The 25,313-nt window shown below is 40.5% G+C and overlaps 1 protein-coding gene across 3 annotated transcripts in view; it reads left to right on the top strand.

Annotated features, from left to right (window-relative positions):
- The window catches only part of SEPTIN14 (septin 14), a 59,909-nt gene extending 48,143 nt beyond the window's left edge, over window positions 1-11,766 (top strand). For all 3 annotated transcript variants that reach the window (XM_070064744.2, XM_089321504.1, XM_070064748.2), the window contains 4 exons: window positions 1,463-1,559; window positions 4,562-4,730; window positions 5,923-6,055; window positions 10,076-11,766. In XM_070064744.2, the coding sequence (XP_069920845.1) occupies window positions 1,463-1,559; window positions 4,562-4,730; window positions 5,923-6,055; window positions 10,076-10,255 (579 nt within the window). In that variant the 3' untranslated portion in view covers window positions 10,256-11,766. The remainder of the gene's footprint in view (window positions 1-1,462; window positions 1,560-4,561; window positions 4,731-5,922; window positions 6,056-10,075) is intronic.
- Window positions 11,767-25,313: the final 13,547 nt, after the last annotated feature.

The raw sequence follows: 25,313 nt of genomic DNA, 5'->3' as shown, positions 1-25,313 counted from the left end.
GGAAGTGGAGCAGCTGGTCTCAAACCAGCGTCCATATGGGATGCCACCGGCACTGCAGGCAGCGGATTTGCCCACTACATCACAGCACTGGCCCAAAAGCTGTCTCTTTGAAAAGTTAGAACTTAAAAAGCTCTTATATAAGCTAAGTAAGAAAAAAGACATTTCAAATAAATAAAAACCAGATATTAAAAGAGACACATTGCCTCTGTATTACATAATACAAAAGATTAATGGAGATAATTGTGAACAATTAAACAGCAAAAATATGATAATCCAGAAGAAATTGGCAAATTCTTAGAAGCACATGCCTTACTAAGATTGATTCATGAAGAAATAGAATGCCTAGGAGACCAGTAAGGACTAGGGAGACTGAATTGGCAGAGGTAAGTTAGCTTGTCTGCAATTTTGCCTTTTTCTCTCTAACTCTACCTGTAGGAGCTCAATTATAGGGAATACTTACAAGGAATAGTTTTTTATCATGACCAATTATTTGACTAAGAAATGTTAATTATTCAATATTGCCATAGTACTTGATAATTTTGCATTTAGACATTTCCTTTATAACAGCTTCTATTCAGGTGGACAAATACACATAAGTTCCTATTGATCTTGAGCATATTTTAAATATTCCTTTACCTGTTGAAATCCTTACTTAATGTATACTAAGCTGATCTTCTGTATATTAAGATAATCGAAAATGAATCTTGATGTGAATGGAAGGGGAGAGGGAGTGGGAAAGGGGAGGGTTGTGGGTGGGAGGGACGGTATGGGGGGGAAGCCATTGTAATCCATAAATCGTACTTTGGAAATTTATATTCATTAAATAAAAGTTTAAAAAAATATTCCTTTACATCTTGTCCAAAATGTACTTTTACCTTCTATTTTCTTTTTCACTTTGATCATCATCTTCTCAAATATCCCTTTGATTATCACTTTTGAGACATCCCCGGCCTGGAGAACCTCTCTGTCATGAGCCACAGAGACCCCATTTTGCTCTAAATTGCACTTCGAATTCACTGGGATGCATATAGTATTGCTTATAAGCAAGTGCTGTGTTTATCCATTAACATTGTTTTAGTTCTTTTTAGTACCATTTTCTTTTGTTTTTTTTATACTAGAGTTAAAAGTGGTATGAATGTCATTTTCTCAACAATGTCTCTGTGTGTCAGGGTAAATATAGGGAAGACTTATATGTCCACTAAAATCCTTTTTCTTTTTATTTTCCACAGCATGATACCTTGCTGTAGGGTCTACTCAGTAGATAATTTTCAATTATGTGCATAATCTGAAATTAATGTTGGCAAAAAATCTGTTAGCAGATATATGCTGTCAAGTATTGAGATCTGATGCAGTATATATCCTTTGTTTAATCAGATGTATTGACATTCTCATCTCTTATTTTTGTACAGCATCAACCGCATTAGTATGAAAGAAGTCAATTAATACCACTCTTATTTTCTAGGCACTTCTGCCTTTCGCTGTCGTAGGGAGCATGGATGAGGTGAAAGTTGGGAAAAGGATGGTCAGAGGCCGTGACTACCCCTGGGGAGTTTTGCAAGGTAAATGTGATGAAAGAGCACAGGCTCCGGAAATATGGAGTTAAACATTCCATGTATGTCACCTGTAGGCTCAAAATAGCACTTTAACCTTGTAAATATTGTTAGCTCTTTCTAGCCTGTACATCGACAGTTACTAATGAGAAACTCAGGTTATATTTCATCTAAGCTGATGCTTACATTGACTGTGATTCATTCTCATAGGAGTCCCATTGGGCTTCTGGCTGAAATTTAGAGGCGAGGCATCATGCCCTTGTTCAACCCCATGTGCCATATTCACAATATCTCTCGGGGTAAATTCTGACATTCAGAGTAGTGGGAAGCACTTTGAACAAAACCGAAGCATAAATACTAATGCTTAAATCCATCACATGTACAAAGCATTTTAAAAGTGATCACTAGATAACACTATGACAGACTATTTTTTTAAAGATTTATTTTACTTGAAAGAGTTACAGAGAGAGAGAGAGAGGTCTTCCATCTGATGGTTCACTCCCCAATTGGCTGCAACGGCTGGAGCTGCACCAATCCGAAGCCAGGAGCCAGAAGCTTCTTCCGGGTCTCCCACACAGTGCAGGGGCCCAAGCACTTGGGCCATCTTCTACTGCTTTCCCAGGCCACAACAGAGAGCTGGATAGGAAGTGGAGCAGCTGGATCTTGAACCAGTGCCCATATGGGATGCCGGTGCTTCAGGCCAGGGCGTTAACCCGCTGCACCACAGCGCCACCCCTATGACAGACTATTTTAAAACATATAATCTTTGGCACATTGCTCCTTTCACAGTTATATTAGTTATTTAGCACCATGATGAGTGGAACATTGTAATGTACAGCAATTTATCTTTTTCCTTTACTGTGGGACTAAGGACTGGAGAATGGATGATTGCTACCTTTACTGGTCTCTAAGACATTTTTAGAATTTCAGAGTTATGAAACATACTTCAAACATGTTTTACTATATTACTATATGTTATAATACACTGCATGTAATATTATGTAGGTATAATATAAATATAAACAAAATAAGCTATAGTAAAATCATCGTAAAATAAATATAATAAATATAAATAAAATATTGTCAAATTATCATATGCAATAAATAATAAGTCATCCTAGGACTTTTGGAAATGGCAAACACGAGAGAAAGACATGTGAGTTGGTTTTTTAATTAAAGAATTTTTAATTGAAAAAATTGTATGTAGTTTTCATATACAACGCGATGCTTTGAAATATGTGTTTGTTGTTGAGTGGCTAAATTGAGCTAATCAACATATACATAAGCTTTGTGGTGAGAATATTAATATATACTCAATATTGAAATTTTTCAGAATGCAATATGTTAACAATAGTAACCATGATGTACAGTAGATGTCTTGAACTTTTACTTTTATCTAACAAAATATTGTATACTTTGACCAAAATCTCCCTTATCCACTACTCTATCCAGCTCCTGATAACCACTATTTAGTATTTATGTAAATTAAACATTTTAATATTCCTTAAATAACTGAAAGCACGCCATATTTGCCTTTTGTGCCTGGCTTATTTCGTAGCTAAAGGGCCTCCCGGTTCACCCATGTTGTTATAAATGACAGAATTTCCTTCATTTTAAGGCTGAATGGTATTCCATTGTGCTTATTTGCTACATTATTTATCCACTCATTGAGTGGTGGACACTTGGGTTGATTTCATATCCTGACTATTTTTTCTTTTACTTTTTATTTATTTATTTTTAAAAGATGGTGACGTATTGTTATTTTGGAAGCAAAGCAACCAGGACTCGTGCTCACATTTGGAATATTGACATTGCAGGCAGCAGCTTAGTTCACTGTGCCACAATGCCAGCCCCAATCAGCCAGTTTCTGAAAGGGATTTCTAAGTATGCTACTATGATATTACAGTCTATATTGTTCTTAAAGATTTATTAATATTTGCTTTATATATTTAGGTACAAATATATTTTATATAAGTATATATATATTTAGGTAAAAATATATATTTAGATGCAAATATATTTATAAGTGCTATGTCATTTTGAATATATTTATTGAATTGAGAGGCAGAGAGACAGTTATACAGAGAGTGTCCTCCTATCAGTCCACTTGCTAGATGATTGCAGTCACTGGGACTGGGCTGGGGCTAAAGTCAGGAGCTGGAAGATCAGTCCAGGCCACCCTTGTGGATTCAGAAGCCATCACTGCTGCCTCCCAGAGCTGCCTTAGCAGGAAACCAGAGCCAGGAGCTGACTGTTGGTACTGAATCCAGGTACTCCAATATGTGAAGCAGGTGTCTTAATTGGCATCTTAACTACTGGACTAAATGCCAGTCCTGCTATATCCTTTTGATTAAATGACTCCTCTGTTTTTATACAATGACCTTCTAATTCTTGGTTTGCAGTTTTTGCCTCAAAGCCTACTTTATCTGCTAGAAATATAGCTGCTTCTGCATTTTTCTTCAGTCTTTGCCTCTTTCAGTATATGTGTGTCCTCAAAAGAATCATATGATTTATTGATTGAATATTGATTAGTGAAACACATGTATGGGATATAAGTGGGATTTTATAACTAACACATGCATAATCTATGTTTTGCATATTATATTTTTGTTAGTAGAATTTTACTTAATGAAAGTATTTCCTTCAGTGGTGTTATAATACATACTTCATTAGAAGCCTCTGAAATACCTTCAGGATAGTTTGTAAAGTATTAATGCACTGACCGTGAAAAACTATAGTGGATGCTATTAAGACACATTGTTTTACTATTTCTTATTTCTTACTTATGCATTAAATTTAAAGAAAATTTGCTAATCTAGAAGTAAACTCTGCATAGTTGGTATGTATTAGTAGGAACACAGTTATGTTGTTAAAAGAATTATTGCTATTATTCAGATGATAATGTTGGCTTTCCTTTAAACGTGGTTTCCATTCTTGCATTCTTTCGAGAAAGCTTACTGAGTACCAGGTATTGACAGTGAATGTTGTGGATGTATTGTTTTTCTGACCAGTGGAAAATGAAAATCACTGTGACTTTGTTAAGCTCCGGGATATGCTTCTTTCTACCAATATGGAAGACCTGAAAGAACAGACACACACTCAGCACTATGAACGTTTCAGGTACTTCAAACTGCAGTCAATGGGTTTCACTGATGTGGGCCCGGACAACCAGCCAGTTAGGTGAGTACAGATATGGCTGGAACAACTAGATGAACAATTTAGAAAGTCCTTACAACCACAAAATGTAGTCATTTGGGCATGCAGATAATTGCACTTCTCCCATCCCAACCCATCCTTCATTTTAAGTTTTTTAATCATCCTAAGTCTTAGGTGGAACTAGTAGAAGCAATATAAAAAGAGTTCATTTATAAGTGAAATATTTGTGTATATTGAAATATGTATCCAAGGCATTATTTTGTTTTGATTTTTGTATTTATGTGAAACAGAATCAGGGAAGAGATTGGTGAATATGAGCAAAACTGACAAAGACTGGCAAAAGAAATTAAGAAAGTTTGGTGAAGGAAAGAGTTGAAAAGCATTAATTCAATGTCTTGAAGTCAAGTGAAAAAGTTTTAGAGCAGATGTATTTAGCGCTATGGAAGATGGATGGTATTTGTGTTGTAACAGTATTTATAGTACTTTAGTAGTCAATTGGTTATGATTCCTTGATGACATCCAAAATTGAACTGTCTTAAGTGAATGATATTTTTAAAGATGCCTAGCTTTATTTCAGCTATTTTAAAAAGATTTATTTATTTGAAAGACAGGTTGGGAAGACAGAGATAGATATCTTTCATCCACTGGTTCACTTCCCAAATGGCCACAGTGGCTGGGGTTGGAGTTAGGCCAGGCCAAGGACAGGAGCTGGAACTCCATTTGGGTCTCCCACATGGGAGCACAGGCCCAAGTACTTGGTACATCTCCCACTGCTTTCACAGGTGCATTAGCAGGGAACTAATTGGAAGTGGAGCAGCGAGGACACAAACTGGTGCTCATATGGGATGCTGACATCACGGGTGATGGCGTAACCTGCTACACCACAACACCAGCTCCTATTTCAACTATTTTGAAAGTAGTTTCAATCATTGGAACTTTCCTCAAATTTTATTGCCAAAATATAAGAAGTACAGAAAATGGCAGAAATAAGAAATCACTACTATAAGTAGTTAAAAATTATAGTACCCTTTTTAGTGCTCTTTATTTATACTCTACATATACTCAGGTTGAATATTACACCTCAGTTTATATATCCCATGATGTATGTTGTCATATTGGTAAATGTTCTTTTATAGAACCTAGCCTACAAATATATCTTTATATGTTTGTTTATGTGGGCATTTTAATGTGAGAGTAATACAAATGTGCTTTTTAGCTTTCAGGAGATCTATGAAGCTAAAAGGCAAGAATTCCATAATCAATACCACAGAGAAGAAGACCAGCTGAAACAGAGGTTTATGCAACGGGTGAGGGAGAAAGAAGCAACATTTAAAGAAGCTGAGAAAGAGGCAAGTGCTGCCGGTTTGATATACTTTACATCAACTTTTAGTGGTCTTCCTAACTTAGGGGGTAAACTCGAGAGATCAGTTGATGTTTTTGAGGCTGCTTGACTTCAAAAAGTATGAATCCCACGAGGCATTGCCATGGTGGGAATTCTATGCAGTGGCTGTGCCCTGTGTCAAGTCTTCACCTGGGCCCCAGATTGTCCACATGCTATCCTTTGTCTAGATAGAGACATCTGTGTTTCCACAGCTCTTGCAGTCTGTGTGGCCACAGAATTAGTAGTGTGTGGATGCTGCTAGATGTGGATGTTGGCTTGTACCTCACGTAACAGTGGGACGGGCCACACCTGAGCTCACTTGGTGATGACTGTGGTGGCCCAGGATGCTGTACCAGAATCTGGGGAGCAGAGTCTTGAGGTGGAGCAGAGAGATGAATGCTGAGATCCCCAAGGGGCCTCTCCAGGAATCTTGCAGTGAAGGCCCTGATTTGCCTCACAGATCCCTCTGAAAAGCCTTGTCTTCATGACTAGAACCTGGGTAACTGACAGCCACATTAATCCCTGGCAAATGGCCACTTGGGTACATCTTTAATATTCTCTCCTGAACATGAAAATTATTATTCACAGGGCCAGCTTTAGGGTTTTCAAAATTTTACTTCCTCCTTCCAATTATACATTCCATCTTTAAATAATTTCTCTCCTCTTTTTACTGGAGGTAGTTAAAAGTTGTGTAGACCCTTGACTGCTTTGCTCCTTAGATTTCCCTTCTGCCAGATACCCTGGCTCGTGGCTCTTAAACTGTGTCCTGAATAATGCCTTAGACACAGGAACAATTCAACCATGTTCTTTGCAACTGTACACTGAGGATGGTCTTTACTGAAGTTTCTAATACCTTGTTTCTATCTGCAACTCCATCAAGAAGGCCTTACTGTCTGTATTTCTATCAGTATTCTGACTTGGTCCTAACTAATGCCTGAGAAGATTTAGATTTTCCCTGCAGCTCTTGTCTTCTTATTCCTCAGCAGTATTTCCCTTTATGCTGAAATTATGGGGATCCAAGTTTTTTGTTTTTTTTTTTTTTTTTTCTTTCTGGCTTAATCCTATAATTCTTCCAGCCTGTGCCCATTACTCAGTTCAAAAGGCATTTATGGTGGTAGGAAGCAGGATGGTGGCTGAGTAAGATGATCTGGGGACCACCTTCCCATGGAGGCAGAAAGTTTCACAATTATCAACACATCAAGTCACCATCACAAGAGCCACAGATGCCAGGCGGGAGACCATAGTGCCTTTAGGAGAATAAGAAGAAGCATTGCAATGAAGAAATCAGAAAGGAAAGAGATGCCTGTGTCATCCCTCCCCTACTCTAAGCAGCACAGTCTGGAGAGAGATACTTGCTGCTTGTGAGAGGCAGAGGGAGCTGAATTCCAGTGCAAGGCCCACTGCAATAAAATTCAGACTCACACAGAACCCTGTGGCTCCTGCTCCAAGGCTTGTGCCTGCAGACTGAGTATTGGGCTTTCTATAGCCAGACAACCTCTGTCACTCCTCCCACAAACCTGGGCAGAAACTGGAACAAGACCACAGCTGCTATAGAGTAGGGCAGGAGAGGGAGTTCAGGACCTTGCTTTGGAGCTCTGAGCCCATCCAGCAGCTGCTGCGAGACCCAGCACCTGTTAAAGCCCAAAGACCTGTACCCCACCCCAGAGGGTGCTCATGGATGCAGCCTCTGAAGTTCTTGGCCTTGTGCAGAGGCCTGTGCTGTGTTAGGTTATACTCCTTTCAGTGTGTCACCACGGGCCTAGAGTGGGCCTGACATGCACTCACAGGAATTCATGGGGTCAGTGGCTGTGGAATTCAAGTCTTACCCAGATTTGTTTCTTTAAAAAAAAAACTTTATTTAAGGCATACAAATTTCATGTATTTCCTATATACAGATTCAGGGACATAGTGATACTTTCTACCCTACCCTCCCTCCTGCCCACACTCCCACCCTTCTTCCTCTTCCCTCTCCTATTCCCATTCTTATTTTTTACAAAGACTTATTTTCAGTTAATTTTATACTTGTAATATTTACTATACACTAAATAAAGAATTCAACAAATAGTATGAAGAAAAAAAAATCTTCCCAACAGTTGAGACAAAGGCTATTCAAAATCATTGCATCTCAAAGTGTCAATTTCACTTCTATAGATTACCTTTTAGGTACTCTATTATTTACCACAGATAAGGGAGAACATATAGTATTTGTCTTTTTGGGACTGGCTTATTTTACTAAGTGTAATGGTTTCCAGTTGCATCCATTTTGTTGCGAATGACAAGATTTCATTTTTTACTGCTGTGTAGTATTCCATGGTGTATATATACCATAATTTCTTTATCTAGTCTTCAGCTGATGGACATCTGGGTTGATTCCATATCTTAGCTGTTGTGAATTGAGCTGCAATGAACATGGAGTACAGATAACTCTTTAATATGCTGGTTTCTTTTTGTTTGGGTAAATTCCCAGGAGTAGGATGGCTGGGTCATACAGCAGATCAGTATTCAGATTTCTGAGGTACCTCCATATTGACTTCCAATGTGCCTTTACCAGTTTACCTTCCCACCACCAGTGATTAGGGTATCTTTTTCCCCACATCCTTGCCAGCATTTGTTTATTGATTTCTGTATGAGAGCCACTCTCACTGGGGTGAGGTGAAGTCTCCCTGTGGTTTTGATTTGCATTTCCCTGAAGGCTAGTGATCACCCCACTGGGATGTCAAATACCAGAACCTGCTAGGTCCTTGCTACTGTGTTTTTGTGCCCCTTGTCTGACCTTCCATGTCCTTCTCCCACTCTAACATCATGTAGGGAACTTTTGAAGGCTCTGTCCCATGGATTTCAACCCAGGTATTCTAATGTAATTAACCTGTATGCAGTCTACACATCAGGAGACTTACAGGCTCACTGGATGACTAATGAACACCCAGCACTGAGAGTCACTGAAATCAACACTGCTTGCATTCTTGACAGTCATCTCAGCCTACTGACCATTAGTGTGGTAGCAAAAGTCCCCAGCATATGTATTTTTTAAAACTTAAGCCACAATTGCACCTCTCCTTCATCGTATCATTCCATGCAAATGATAACTTTAAAAAGCACACCTTCTCTAGAGCAGGTATTTGGCATAGCAGTGAGGAAACTCACATCCTGTGTCAGATTGCCTGGGTTTAAGTCCTGGCCCTACTCCCTGTCCCAGCTTCCTGCTTATGCATACCCTGGAAGGCAGCTGGCGATGCCCCATGTGGTTGGATCCAGGCCACCCATAAGCTAGACCTGGATGTAGTTCCCAGCTCGTGGGCATTTGAGAAATGAGCCAGTGGATAGTGGTCTCTATGTCTCTCTGTTTAAGTAAGTACATAATTTGAATAAGTAATTTGAATTAAAAATAGCTTCTCTGATGCATATAACAATCTTTGTGCTGTTGACAAATCATATCACAGATGCAGGCCTGCCTCTAATGAGATCAAAGGTGGCTCTGCCTCTTTTGTATGGTTAATTGAATTGATTTTAAGCCCCATAGATGAATAAGAATTCCTGAGGAGCTAAAACGTAAGTGAGTTCTTGTTTTCCACATGAACTGATTTTACTTAACAAGGAAATTATAAGACTTTCTTTCAAAGCATCTTTCCCAATTCAAGTCTCAGCTGCTGTTTCACAAACCATGGTGTATCTTAATGTGCATGTATTTTTAGTGAGCATGGATTTATTAAACTTTATTAGAACATGTTTTGAGGAGAAAATGTTGACTCAGAAAATATAGGTTATTAGGAAAAATGAAAAATTCAGATTTTTTTGTTCACAGCTGTGGGTTCTATTACATTTGATTCCATGGGAACATAGTCAAAATTAACATCAAGGACACCCCACATCTGAGTATTTTCTTTTATTGTGAATGTTTGAGTTGTTTGATAACCCTAAAAGTAAAGTATATTCTTTCAGCTGTTCTGCCGCACTGTGCTTTGAGTCACACTGCACATTGATGTCCCAGTTACAGGACAAGTTCGAGAACCTGAAGAGGATTCAACACGAGGAGATGATAAAGCTTGAAGAAGAGAAAAGACAACTGGAAGAAGACATAGTAGATCTTTATAAAATGAAGGCTACTTCTGACACATTTCAGACACCTGTGTGCACCAATGTAAAAAAGGACAAAGATCGTAAGAAATAGTTTTTTTCTGGGGTGAGCATTTGGCACAGTGGTTAGACATCAGTTAGGAAACCCGCATTCCATACCAGAGTGCTTGGGTTTGAGTTTGAGATCAGTTTTTTTCTTAATTTATTTATTTGAAAGGCAGAGAGAGAGAGAGAGAGAGAGAGAGAGAGCGCACTTCCATCTGCTGGTTCACCCCTTAAATGGTTGCAAAGGCCAGGACTGGGTCAGGCTGAAGCCAGGAGCCAGGAGCTTCATACTGGTGTCCCACATGGGTGGCAGAGGTCCAAGTACTTGGGACATTGTGGTCTTCCCAGGCACATTAACAGGAAGCCGGGTTGGAAGTGGAACAGCTGGGACTTGAACCATCACTTGATATGGGATGCTGGCATCACAAGTGTTGGCTTAACTCACTGCACCACAACACAAGCCCTGCAATTCCGTTTTCATTCCCACATCCTGGTAATGGGTACCCTGGGAGGTACTGGGCGATGGCTACAGTACTTGGGTCCCTGTCAACCCATGTCAGAGAACCTGGCTGGAGTTCCAGGCTTTGGCCTGGCCCAACACCAGTGGTTGTAGGCAGTTGAGGAGTGAATGAGCAGATGGAAAATCTCTCTCTTCCTGTCTCTGCACCTGTCTCTCTCTGGCTTTTAAATAAATACATGAATACAAATTTAAAATAGTCTTTTCTTACCATCTATATGTTGGAGAGTTCCACCATTCTCTATTCCACTTACTTAGGAGATTGTATTCATAACATTTAACTCTGATTACAGTTCTAATATTAACATTTTTTGGATTTTGTATGTTTTCTCTAAATAAATGTGAACTCCTTGTGAGCAGACACTTTGTCAGTCTTGTTAGATGCCTTATTACTATCACTTAGGACATAGACTAGCCACAAATGCGGTACTTAGTGAATATTTTTCAAAATGAAAAAGATTAAAGAAATATGAAGGGCCTTCAAAGTTTATGCAAATATGTATTCTGAAAATTTATCAATTAATTTCATTTTTTGCACCATAATTATCTTTTAATTCCATTTTCTATGAACTTTTTAAAGTACCCTCTCATGTCTTTACACATTATTTTCCATGCAGGCATGATTGACTTTTGAAAATAACAATCCAGAGAAATAGTGCCATTAGTAACTTGTAAGTAGCCCTATCAGTAATGTCTTTAGTATATATGTCTTTAAATTATGTTTATGGAATTTTGTGTGATGAACACACATCTGTCACTGAAATGGCACTGCTCAACCCAGTGAAATCTTACAAATGTGTACGATGTATGTGTATTTAAACACTTTTAAACATATATTACACTATTGTGAACCAGCCCATCCATCCAAATAGTACTGCTCTCAATTGCTTTATTATTTCCACTATTAATAATTTAATACATGTCTTTCAATATTAATAGAATCTTTGACTAACAAATTGTATTGCATACAATTATGAGGTACAATTGATGCTTTTGTATCTTTAAACAATGTGGAATGATTAAACTGAGTGAATTAATATGTCCATCACCTTGTCAACTTATTTGTTTTTTGGGATAAGACATTTGAAATGAACACTTAGCAATTTCAAAATAGGTGATATGTTGTTGACTGTAATCACTGCAAGGTGTAAAGATTTCAAACTTATTGCTCCAGCATATCTGAAACTGTGTATGCGTTGAGTAACAACTTGCTATTCCTTCCTTTCCTCCATGCCAGCCTTTGTAGACCATCATTCTCCTCTCTGAGTTAAGTTTGTAAACATTCCATGTGGGTTCTGAGACTGAGTGGTATTTGTCTTTCTCTGAGTCAATTAACTCAGCGTGATATCCTCCAGGTTCATCCATGTTGTCCAAAGTATCAGCCTTATCTTTCTAACAGCTGAATGGTATCCCACTGACTACATTTTATTTCTTTATCCTAAATGGAAATGTAGGTTGATTTCATAGTTTGGCTCTTGTGAAAACTGCTGCAGTGAACATGGGAGCAAGTATTTCTTCAACACACTTTACTTCATTTCTTCTGTGCATGCACCTGGTCGTGGTAATTCTGTTTTAGTTTGTTGAGGGATGGCCACGGTGTTTCTCACACTGTCTGTACAATTACACTTCCAGCAGTGATACGCAAGTTCTCTTTAGACTGTATCCACAAAAACATGTTATCTTTCATCTGTGAAAAAAAAAGCCATTCTAACGGATGTGATGCTGGCAGCTCACTGTGGTGTAAATTTCCATTTCCCTGATTTTTGGTGGTGTCCAGCCATTTCCCATGTGCATGATGTTCACGTGCATGTTTTCATTTCAGATATGTATGTTGAGGTCCTTTGTCTGTCTTGTCTCTACCTTGTTGTTTCCTTTGTTGTGCAAAAACTTTCATTTTGTGTAGTCACATTTGTCTGTTTTGTTTTGTTGCTTTCAGGTTGCTATCAAAAACATTATCACCCATGCCTATGTTGTAGAGCTTTTCTCTTATGCTTTTATCTGGTAGTTTTACACCTTCAGGTCTTATATTTAAGATTTTAATGTATTTTGGGTTTATGTGTGTCTATGGTATGAAATAAGGATCTAATTTAATTCTTCTGAATGTGGATACAACTTTCCCCCAGACCATTTGCTGAAAAGATTGTATTTTTCCCACTGTATGTATTTGGGCCCTTTGCCCCAAAGCTGTTTTTTTTTTTTTCTGTTCTGTTAGTTTATACATCTGTGTCTATGTCATTATCTGACAGTATTTTTTAAGTGATAGTATTAATTTTTTATTGCTGCTTTAAAACATTACCAGGAACTTAGTGCTTAAAACAGTAAAATTGTCTGATCTTAGCGTTTGGGAAGTCAGAGGACCAACAAAGGTCTCATTGGGTCAAAATCAAGGTGTCAGCTGGGCTGTGTTCTTTCTGGACTCCATAGGGAAAAATTAATTTTCTTTACAAAAATAAGTTTTTACACTTGATCTTAGCCTAAAGGCTGAGAAGTGATATATGAAAATAATTAAAACAAATTTTAAAAGGCACGTAAAATTGTACCTATGTGTGGGGTACCACTGATGTATTGGGGTGGGGGATAGCTAGCAGGAAGATTGACTGCTGCAGCACCAAACATGCCAGATTCCATGCAGTGGAAAATGGAAGCTCCTGCAGTTTAGGCACTTACAACAGGTGCCAGCTGGAAATAACCAACAGGGCTGCCAACTGTGTCTCCATGATGGCCTTTAGCTCATTATAAAGTCATTGTAATAAACTCACCATGGTTGGCACCCTACTCTCATCATGCACCTGAAGCCATGACACTTCTGAGATTTCCCAAAAAGGTCAAGGAAATGAGTGGTACTCAGGTCCCTCCCCCAACCCTGCCCCCTTTGAATATTTAATTAAGTTCTGCCCCAGACACCACCCCATGCCTCCAGTTCACATTAAGTGGTGGACTCAAACCTTGTTGGTACAGTTCTTGAGTGTGCTCGCACACCTTCCTGAATGTATTGAAAATATCTTTATATTTTGAATCCATGGAAAAATTATTCTTGCTTATGTCTGTTTTGGCTGAGGTCCTTTGTGGCACCATACAAATATTTTTCTTTCTAAGTGAATAATGACACTGGCAGTTTTCTACATATTTCCACATCTCTGTCACAGAATTCCCACACTCATGGTGTACATGGCTCCCAAACTCACAAGGGGCAGGGGGTCCCCTCTCAGCCCACGAACTTGCCCCCTGCACAGAAAGAGACAAGGTGTTCCCAGAGCCAGCTGCCTGTCGGTATCCCACCCTGGCAGTCTGATTCCTGGCACCTGTGATACAGTGAGGGGGGGAGCACTGCCCAGGCCAGGCCAGCTCAGATTCAGTGGGGACCACAGATTTATTCCTCTCACATAGTAATGTGGTTGCACACAGGTATGAGCCACAGAAGCCTCTACTCACCTTGTTAAGATGGTGCTTCCTCCCTGATAGTCACTGAGATGGCTTGGAATTCAGCAAGCATGCAACACCAGGAAGTGCTGCACACCGCAGAGTTCACCTGGGCCTGTTTGGGGGATGCTAGGGTGGTTAAGCCGCCTGAGGGGTGTCTTTGGGTGACAGCTGGTGGCTTCAGTTCCACTTCACCAGGGGAGGGGAGGAGGTGGGACAACTCCTGGGCAGTGGGCTCCATGGTGCCCCCTTCTGGGGATGCATCCCTTGCTTTCAGATCTGTAGGGGGCGGGTTTGACCTCAGAGGCTCAATGAGGAGCCTGGATCCTGACTGGTCTGGCAGGCCTTTGGGCTGCGAGGGCCGCAGACCCTTCTGGTGAGGCCTGGGCACTGGGTCCAGGGGCTCAGACAGGGGCCGCCCAGCCAGACAACGGCCATGCAGTGCTCCGTTTGTGACCATGAAGGGCGCAGCAGCCCCGAGCCCCTTCCTTCCTCTCCACTCCCTGTGCTTCACAGCCCGCTTCAGGGCACATCTTCATTCCACAGTCCAGGGCCGCCCTCGCCCCCCATTTTCCACTGGACCCTCCTGCTGACCCGGATGTGTAGCTTTGTCCCCGCGCCCCTGACCTTGTCCCGTGCCTCCCCTTGCTGCACCCATGCCCCCTGGAGTATGATTTTGGCAACCACTTGGACTTTTCACAAAAGCACCCTTTGAAACGCCTTTCTCCCCAGCACTGGTCTGATAGAAGATGCCTGTTGTGGAAGCTGCTTTGACTTGCTTGCGCCTGACACTGTAATCTCAGGAGCACTGAGCAACCCCAACCGGGAGCCCCCCACCCAGGAGGAGCAGGGCTGTGCATTTGCATCTGGTTCCCTCCCTGCGGATGTCCCCAGCCTGGCTTCCCTTAGAGAAAGGATTCATTCTTGCTGCACATTCATGTTTGCAGGGTGGAGTGTAGCTTTCTCTTTACAAAGCCCTTGCTCCTGGTGGGAGCTGGTGGGGGTGGATTGGAGGAGCGCCCCTCTCTTTCCCCTCCAGCCTAGTGAAGTAGAAATCAACAGGAAGAGAGAAGCCAGTTAGGGAGTTTGATTGAAACTGTTTAACTTTTGCTCTGCCTGTGGAATGCACGTTCTCATGTGTGAAAACTTAACCCAGATGGTAGACTACTGAATTATAGGATGACAATTTTTAATTTTAGACTCCACTTTTAAACATTCCTCTAGAAAGAAAATATGTCCTTAAAATACAGCTGTCATAGTTTAGGTCACATAATGTGCAAGCATGTCACAGGAAGACTAGCACAGAATCTTACTTTCCCTGCTGGAAGATTTTCTGCTGTCTTCCTTCTGGTTGCCATTGCACAAGTCTGCAAGGGAATCACAGGTTTTGCTCATGTGTTTCCTAGCAAAGAAGTAGCTGAGGGCACTGCTTATGGATTAAAGGATCTCACTAGCATGCTTCACAGTGTTTTAGACGATTGAATCCTGTGCTGCAGTCTCTCTAATGGAGGGACCGATCATGATGAAGAGCAGCAGTGCCAGGTAAACCATGTGAGTACAGGCTGTAGCTTATACAGCGTGAACACACCTTAGTCATGCAAGTATATTGCTGTTTATACTACGTTTACCTGGATGATCCCTTTAAAATATTGTTTACAATTTTTACACCACATTTTATAATATGGTACAAATATTTTATGCTGCACACTTATCTTTCCAATCTCTGACAACCTAAAATTGGCAATAGATATGACATTATTTCTTTTCTGACAAAGTGCTTTTATTTTTATTGAAAATATTTATGAATATTTTAGGAACAGTTGATCATCTTTTGTGTTATTTAATTTCTTATTGCTTATTTTGATGCTACCTAAGATGAAAATAGTACTCATGGAATTAAAAAAATTAGAATGTATTTTCAAGATTTTAATTTTACATTTTTGTCTTCACTGGCATTAAATTTTGGCCTGTCATCACTTTCTTAGGTTTTATTTTTCAACTTTATTAAATTAGGCCTATCTTGCATAATTTCTATCAGTTATACTTGGCAGTATGGCATTTTATTTTTTATAATTTAGTGAAAATCAGCACCGTAGAAACTGATAGTGAATAGAATAGTTAATGGGTGAGGAAGTGAGAGAGACACCCAGTAACCACATGTTTTACCTGGACTCTTATGCAAGGATACATGCTAGATGGCTTCATTCAGATTATGATACAGATGGAATCACATCTTGACTTTTGGTCTGGATTAAAGTGGATATGGAGGTAGTTAGAGATTTAAGCAAGTGCCTTGTGTTTCCTGGAAACTATTGAAACTCATTTGGATGAAAGATTCTCAGATGGTGATAATTAATTACACCCTCTACCTTTTTCTTGGGATAATTTGGAGTCATACAGTAAAGTCCCAAATGTCCTTGATTTGCCATTTTTGTTCACATGAAACTTCAAATTTGATTTTGTTCCCACATTATATATGATGGAGAAGCCAGAATTACCTGGCAGAATTTAATTCTTCCTTGGATCTAGTTCCATTTTTAATGTTGGGTTCCTTTTTCAAATCTGATTATTCTAGCTGTAGCTCTCTAGAATAAAACATTCCTACCAAGTCCCTGGTCACAAAAGGTCAAAAGAATTCTCATTTCTTAAGGTGCTCAACAAATCACCTTTATTTTGAGATGGTAGTCTTTCAAGTTACTGTTACTCACAACCCTTCTCAGTGATGATGAAATACTGAGTTCCCATCATGGGGCACTCATCTGAACCTCTTGTGGTATATTTCAATAAATTACATTCTTAGTCTTAGAGAACATGGACATTTTAGTGTTTGGAATACTCCAAATTTTAAAAGGTTTTTCTTTGTTTTAGGTTAGCTTCTTCTCTTCCTGATGCCATAAAATATAACATGTTAGATATCCTAACCACCTCCCCCAGATGTTTTTCCTTTTTTAAATTGTATAATGACCAGTAGATTCATCCAATGGCATGCAATTGACAAGTACTATGGATATTTAAGATGATGGTAAATAATTTTAACTATTTTTTGCTATAATTTTATAGGAGAAATGGGCTGTAAAAGAAATCTCTAAACCACAGAGAGCATTTAGGAAACTATATTTTATAGAGGGTCATTAATATGTCCTTAATTCAAGATATAAGGTATATAGTTTACACAACCTTTGTTCTCCTCATACAAAGTTTTTATTCATTTTCCTGTAGGTCAGCACTTTCATTGTTCCTTGTACTGCTTCTGCAGACTTGTTTTCAGTTTGCTTTATTTGTGCTTTTCAGAGTTGTCATACTCATGACAGTGTTTGTGGCACCATAAATGCCAAAATTCATGGGAAACTTAATGAGTGATTGCCTAAGTATTATTTCTCTTCAAATCGGGATGGTGCCACAATAGCCAGAGAAAATGGATGGCTTTTTTGAAGGCCATGTAGATTCCATGACATCTGGTCATAGTGTATTGCTTTAAGGGCACAGAAAAACATTCTATCTTAACTTGCCTTATGGACCGTAAATCCTTGTTGCGCAGAGTGGAGCTTATTTTATTATACTACTTTGTATAATTAAAATAAGTCACATTCTGGGGGGGGGAACCTGGAATTTTTCTTTTTCTTTTTTGTTTCTTCTTGAGAAACTCCTATGTAGAAATCAGAGCTACTCACTACCTTGTGCTCTTGATTGTCCACGAGGATTATTTGTAGTCCTTTTTTTATCCCACATTGGAATTGCCCTCCTCTTCTAGATTGCCTCCCCTTCATGATAATCATGATATCAGGACAGTGAATGTGTAGTGTGTAACATCAAATGTGGTGAGGTATTCTGAAATCCTGCAGCATGGACACAGAATCTCTGTAGTTAATGAATTAGCTATGGCTGAATTGTTAGCGTGGATCGTCAGAAGACTGCCAGGTCTTAGTAAGGAGGAGAAAGATAAGTGATATAAAAATTAGAGATGAGCGGAAGGAAACCACTCTCTTACTGATATTAGTAATCTTCCATATAGTTAATGGTCTAAAAAGTATATTTACTTCTTAAAATCCAGGATTGGTACTGGTAACATAGAAATATTGATTTTCTGTACATTCCTCACTATTGGTTCCCCAGAAAATAATTATTAAGAGTTTATGAAACCAGATTAAATATCCATGTTCACTTCAGCCTTATTTTTTCAAATAAAAATTTGAATTTTCAGCTTTTGTGTATTTGGTGTTCATCACTGTTCATGAAATCAAGGATCAGAAAGGAAGTGGAGATGAAACATCTCTGTATTTCCCTTTGCACTTTGGGTACAGTGAGTGGCATTAGCGTGCACTAGCTGCAAATTTACAGCACCTTATGGAACTAAGTAGTGTTTATTTATTATAATAGAAAAGTTAAGCTGCACTTCTGTAGATAATTGACTTTGCAGAGTGTAAAGCTATCATATCTTCCAACAGGATTTACTCTTTCATTCATAATTGTTTTTGAAAAATCTTAAATAGTGTAACATTCCTTTATATCCTTTTTAATAGTTTTGAATTTGGAGTAGAAGGGATTTTTTTTCCAAAAAGGGCTTCATCATTGCTATCTTTTAATCATGCTTAGGGATCCAGTTAGAATCAATAAACTTTAACAGTTTATGGCCTCCTATGTCAGCACTGCAGTGATTGGCTGTGAATATTAAATTGATTACTATTTTCCCTCTGTAGCATGTAATTGCTATGTTTTTGCTAAGAAGGTGTGACTAGAAACAAATGTGAAAGATCACTTAAACCAAAGCCAGTTTAAAGGAGTATTCTCTCTTGTTGGTTTACCTTCACCTCAGAATTACAAGAATATTACAACGCATAGTGAATAATTGTTTATAACATTTCTACCCATTTCAATTGCATATTGGTCTTGGCATTTCTTGGCACTATGGTTCTCTGTGGTGTCTTATTATTTGTGAGGGTTTTTTTGTTTTATTTTTAATAACTAAGTGGGACTATAAATGTATATATGTGTCAGTACTGAGTACTTTTCTCAAATCCCCAATTTCTGGTTTCCATTCAAGTCTTTTACTCTAATTTTTTTCTTGCTGAGTAGCAAAGGACTTTTATTTTCCACTTTTCCAATATACCTACAAAGTATGAACACTGCATTTCAATTGATTGTATTGCATACTTTTTTGCTGAAAACCTTTTCTGCAAACACAATTGCCTTGTTCAGTTTTGTTGTAAACTGACTTATCTTAAGATGCACTGTTGATATGCTTTCTGATGTGTTTGATAAGAGTGATAAAAATAAAGCTTAAAAAATAAAGCAATTAAAAAAATTTGGCCTATTTCCCAGTAACATGTATAAACAGCTCAGTAATGAAGGGAAGTAGTCTTCAGTATGATGTGTGCTGCACTACCATATATATGGAATGGGTGCACAAAGACAGTGCTAGGGTGGCTATGGTAGATTTATGAAAATTGATAAAACTGCACCTATAATTGCATTCGTAGTGTCTCTAAGCCACAATTCTGATGTATTGTACTTGATCGATGAATGTGTTTACTATAATCATAGTTTGCTTTAAATATCTAAATAATATCTGCAGGATTTTTATGTGTTTGGGATTTATAGTATTGATGGGAGATATTCTTGGACCACAAGGGTTATTGTCAATGTGTTATTTGTGTTTTAATTTAATATTTTCAAATGAGAAGCTAATTTTATCGGTAATATTCAGAGAATTCTATAACTGTATATTTCACAAACTATTAAAATATTTTTGTATTGGAGCTTCTTTACATTATTTTATCATGCAGCAGACACTTGGTAGTTTCAAAATAAATCATTAATTCAATAAATGCTTCATGTTATGGACCAGAAACCACAAGACTCTGGATTCACAGAAAATACACAGTGTTTGTTGATAGGCACCTAAACATTAGAAACGGAAAATGTGAATTATCTTCTATAACTGTTTCTTCTTTAAATTATTTGAACAAAAATCTTTGGATTCAACCTAGAGCAGAGAAACAAATTGACTAAGAATAACTACTCTATATATACTATAATTTAACAACTGAAGAAGTAGACCAGTGGGTGATGGAGACAACTGGTGAGTTCATGGACATGAAGAGTCTCCTTGGGACAAGGACGCTGGTGGCCTGTCCTGAGCAGACACTGTGGAAGTGCAGTCCTTGGAGACACTGGACACTGTGAGCTCAGTACCTGGGAAAGCTGTGAGCTCACAAGCAGGACCATGAGGGAATGATGGAGAATTGTCAGGAGTGTAGCAGCCTAAGAGAGGGTGGGATCCAAGACTAAGCACAGGTTAGGTGAGGCCTGAATGACTGTCCTGGCAGGAGCAGGGCTGGGAGGCTTCAGGCTCCTCTGTGTGGGAGGAGTTCTGTCATTTCCTTAACCCTGATGGTCACATGCTCTGGCCAGGCCAGCAATGGTGTGGGGTTATCACAGCATGAGTCAGGGTTAAGGAACAGGGAGTGGGACCCTGCGGGGCCTCAGGAGGGGTAGGACAGGCTGCAGGGACATGTTTGCCATGACTTCATCCTGTTTAGTCTCCAATGATGAGGGCGGCTGGCAGAGGGAGGATGACAGATGGCAGGTGACACCCTATGACCCCCTGAGTGACAGAAGCAATGTCCCTGAAGTGAGTTCTCCCATCTTTCTTCTTGTATTACTCAACCCATGGCCTGGTCAGCAGCACCTGGTAACCCAGCTGCCTGAGACCTTGGGAAGTGGTTCATCCTTGGAGCCCCTGAATGTGGTGATGTCTGGGGCAGTGTGTGGATCCCTGCTCTGCAGAGCACACCCAGCACCACACCACAGTCACCTCCACCAGCCAGGGCCCAGCTTCCTCACAGGACCCTGCCCTTGGCCTCCCTCCATCCTCACCTCCAGGGGAGACCAGACAAGGGTGGTGAGGAGACAGGTGAATACAACAGCAGCAATGGAACCTGCATAGCTAGGAACACACATGGGCTTGTGCACACAAACACACAGAGACACACACACACAGGCTCACACTTGTACCCAGTGGGATTACAGCTCAGGCCCCCCAGGACAGGGAGAGTGGTGAGGAGCTTGGCCACAGCAGGACCCTGGAGCCTCAACAAATCCTGCAAGGCATTCACTGTCCCTGCAGGAGCCAGAGGCAACCATGCCCGGCCGAGGAGCTGGAAGGGGCCTAATGGTGCTGACAGTGAAGGTGTCCCCCAGATGTGGATGTCCCTTATCTGGGAGCCCTAGGGATTGTGGGTGCTCCTGACCCCATATGCTTATTGTCAACATCAGTGTCTGTGTGGTCAGCACCAGTGTCAGGGGCTGGTGGTGAAGTCACAGTGACTCAATATTTCACCTCTTGCCTGTGTCCAGGACAGAGTCCCTGTTCCTCCTGTAGATAGTCTGGTCCCTGCTGGCTCAAGGTCCCAGGCAGGTGGCAGGCAGCCTGCCTCACCCCTCCCCCTAGTCTCTGGATTCTGATACCCAACAGCAACAGCAGCAGCAAGGAGAAGCCAGGAGGCAGGCAAGAGGTACAGCCTGGATCAGCAGTGCTAGGGTAAGCCTGTCATGTGGCAGGAGGTTGTGCCACATGGATTCCCCAGTTCTGGTCATTGCAAGGGTAGGCAAAGTACGGGGACCTCAGGTAGTTGTATGTCAATTGTGAGGGCACCCATTGCACTCATATTAATCCAAAATGCAAATGCTCAAAAGTCAATACAAAATATAATTGTAGAGGAGGAAAAGGAGGATGGAGGATGGAGGGTGGCAGTGACCTGGGACATTGTCCAGAGAGTGACAGAGGGAACCGGGACATCTGAGCCCATGTCGTATCTCCTGCACATCTGCCCTTTTCTCTTGATCCCAGGAGAGACCACAGGCCCCACTACTAGGGGATTCTGATTCCTCAGGGGGTTGGGAACCCTGACCCCAAGACTTGCTGATCTAGGAGGGTGCCATTGTGACTGCACTCCATGATGTCATCATTGCCAAGCACTGCTCCTTCCATATTCTACAGCAGTTAGAGGCCACTCCTGTGTCAAGTGACCGGCTGAGCTGGAGTTTGTTTTCTAGGCAGCAAGCAAGTTCAGGACACGGGGAAGGATTCAGGTCCAGGTGAGTGGGACTTGCTCTCTTCAGGTCATGATGATTTGGGGACAGGTTGTCCCAGCTGTGTGGGCCTGGCCTCTCCTGGCTACTGCAAAGGGCCATGCTGCCTGAGTGTCTCTCTCTCTCTCTCTCTCTCTCTCTCTCTAGCATGTTTTCCAGCTTAAAAACATGAAAAATTTGATTCTCTCTCTGAATACTCACAATGGAGATGTAGAACCTGAAATTAACTATGCCACTTTCAACTAATCTGAGAAAATGAAATGCTTATGTATAGCATTAACAAAATATGTGTAATATTGTACACTCCAAATAACAAAATACTGATTTTAAAAAAGGTGAAGTACATCTAAAGAACTGGAAACTGTACTGTGCCCGTGGATTACAGGATAAATGTAATAAAGGTGCTGGTTTCCCCAAATTAGTAAATAACTCTAATACAATTCCATCATTATCCCAGCAAGATTTTGTAGGTCTAGGTGAACTTATTCTAAAATTCATACAGAGAGTTAAGACAGTCTTGGGAGAGTGGGAAGAACAAAGTGGGAAGATTCACTGCAGTCAATGTCAAGTCTCACTCTGTAGATGCAGTAATCAAGAATTTGTGACACTGGGAAAAGGACAGACATAGACAACAGAACAGAGAACCCAAATAGACCACACAAATATACTCAATTGAATTTTTTTACTCAGTACCACAGGGAATTCAAAAAAGAAAGGATAACTTATTCAAAAAGTGGAGTTCCCCTGCCTCTGTTACACATCAGAGTGCCTGTGTTTGATGCCCGGCTCTGCTCCTGACTCCAGCTTCCTGCTACTGCAGACCCTGGGAGGCAACACCAAGGGCTCAAGTAATTGGGTTCCTGCCCCCTACATGGGAGGCCTGGAATGAGGCCCTGGCTCACTGCTCTAGCCTGGCCCTGCCCCATCTGTTGCAAGGATTTCAGGAGTCTATCCGTGGATGGAACATATCTCTGTCTCTCCCTCCTGTGCTGTCACTCTGCTTTTCAAATAAATATAAGGATCTTTAAAATATCTTTTAAAGTAAAAATACAGGACTCCAAGATGAATTTTCTCAACAGTTGACCAATGCATAATTCATGAGTTTATTCAATATTCTATGCAATATTTAGATGCATTTGCATTTCTGATCAACCCAGATCAATTCACATGTCAGATGAATGGAAAAAAAACATAACAAATATATTGCATTCCATGGAACATTTGGGATATGATTACACTAAGGGGTCTTTCAATGTTTATGTAGCACACAAATGGAACTGGGCATTTGCTATTATTGTTTCAGGTACTGCTGTTTTTTTCTTGGCTAAATCTGGCAGCCCTATCAGGCTAAACTTGGATGTAGGGCCTTCTCTATACCAATTTCACCTATGGCAAGTGTCAGACTGTCTTTTTTCCTCTCTGTAAAGTGGGGGTGATGACTTTTATTTTGCAAGGCTGCAAGCTTCCCACATCACACAGCTCCACTAGCTGTTGGTGGTGGTGAATGCTTAGCAATCAACATGCATGTCTGGGGATGATGGGTGGATCACTGAATCTTTTTTTAAAAAGATTATTTATTTAAAATGGAGAGAGAGGGAGAAAGAAGGAGATGAGGGGAGAGAGAGAGATAGAGTGAGAGAATGATCTTCCATTTGTTGGTTCACTCCTCAAATGGCTAAAACAGGGCTGTACTAGGTCTTGAGCCAGGAACTCCACTGGGGTTTCCCATGTGGGTGGTAGGGAGCCAAGCACTCAGGCCATACCTCACTTCTCTCCCAGATATACACCAGCTGGATCAGGCACAGAGCATCAGAACTTGAACCAGCGCTCTGACATGGGATGCTGGCATCACAGGTGGTGCTTTAACCTGCTGCTTCACAACACAAGTACCTAATTAAACACATCTTGCTTGTTACTGTATCCCTGGGTTAAAGCAAGTGAATACTAGCAATATTATGGGCAAATTTATTTTTCACTTAAATTTTGCATGTAGGCATTTATTTGAACAGCAGAGATCCAGCAAGCTTTCATCTGATGGTTCACTCTCCAAATACCCACCACAACCAGGGCTTGGCCAGGCCAAAGCCAGGAACCAACAACTCTGTTCAAGGATCCAATCACTTGAGCCATCACTGTTGGTTCCCAGGCTGTGTATTGGCAGGAAGCTGGAGTCAAGAGCCAGTTGCAGGACTTTACTCCAGCACTCCAGAGTGGGACATGGGCTTCTTAAATTCCAATTAAACACCTGCCCCACAGGTAAACCTAAATGGCCTGTGGAGTTGGCAGGGCCAGTGTGATCACACCCTGTGTGACATGACAAGTGATAGAAGTGGAGGAAGCAGCTCCAACATCCTGGCATTGCCTTCACTTTAACCACCCAGCTGGCTTTTCCAGGCTCAACTGGGTGCTCATTTCCTCCACTAACTGAGCTGGGACATTTCCCAGATGCCTCCAGGCTGGTTTTAGAAGAGATGACAATGTAAGCATAGGTGTCATTGCCTGTGTCTGCAGTAACTGTTTGCTGAATTTCTCGGAATGAACTTTTGCCAACACCTGCTCAGTGTCAGGGTTTAGGCTTTTTATTATGTTATTCATTTATTATTATTATTATAAGAAAGAGAGACACAGATATCTTCCAACTGCTGGCTCAATCTCCAATGCCTGTAAGAGCCAGGCCATGGCAGGCAACACCCAGGAGCCTGGAATTCTATCTGGGTCTCCCACATTGTTGAACCATCAACTGCTGCTTGCCAGGGTGTGCACTAGCAGGAACCTACAGTTGGAGGCAGAGCCAGGATTCAAACCAAGGCAAGAACACTCTCAGGCTTATTAATATGAAAGATTTTTAAATAAGCATTTGGTGATAGCATATGGCACCTCAAATTTCAATACCATATGTGGCATCCCAGATGGTGCTTCTGGGGAACTTAAAAGGGCCACATTTTGATATAATTTTAGGGGGTCATTTCCAATATCAGCAGCACCTGAGCTGCAGCAAGCCATCATGTGGTGTACACAGACTCACCACCCCATGGCACACAAGGCTCTGGAACACCCAGATGGAGGTACCCATGTCTGA

This window comes from Oryctolagus cuniculus, chromosome 19, assembly GCF_051225735.1.
Source record: "Oryctolagus cuniculus isolate XC-2025 breed Fujian yellow rabbit chromosome 19, ASM5122573v1, whole genome shotgun sequence".
Lineage (NCBI taxonomy): Eukaryota > Metazoa > Chordata > Mammalia > Lagomorpha > Leporidae > Oryctolagus > Oryctolagus cuniculus.
Note: the sequence above shows the minus strand (reverse complement) of the source record. Positions and strands in the feature narration are given on the sequence as shown.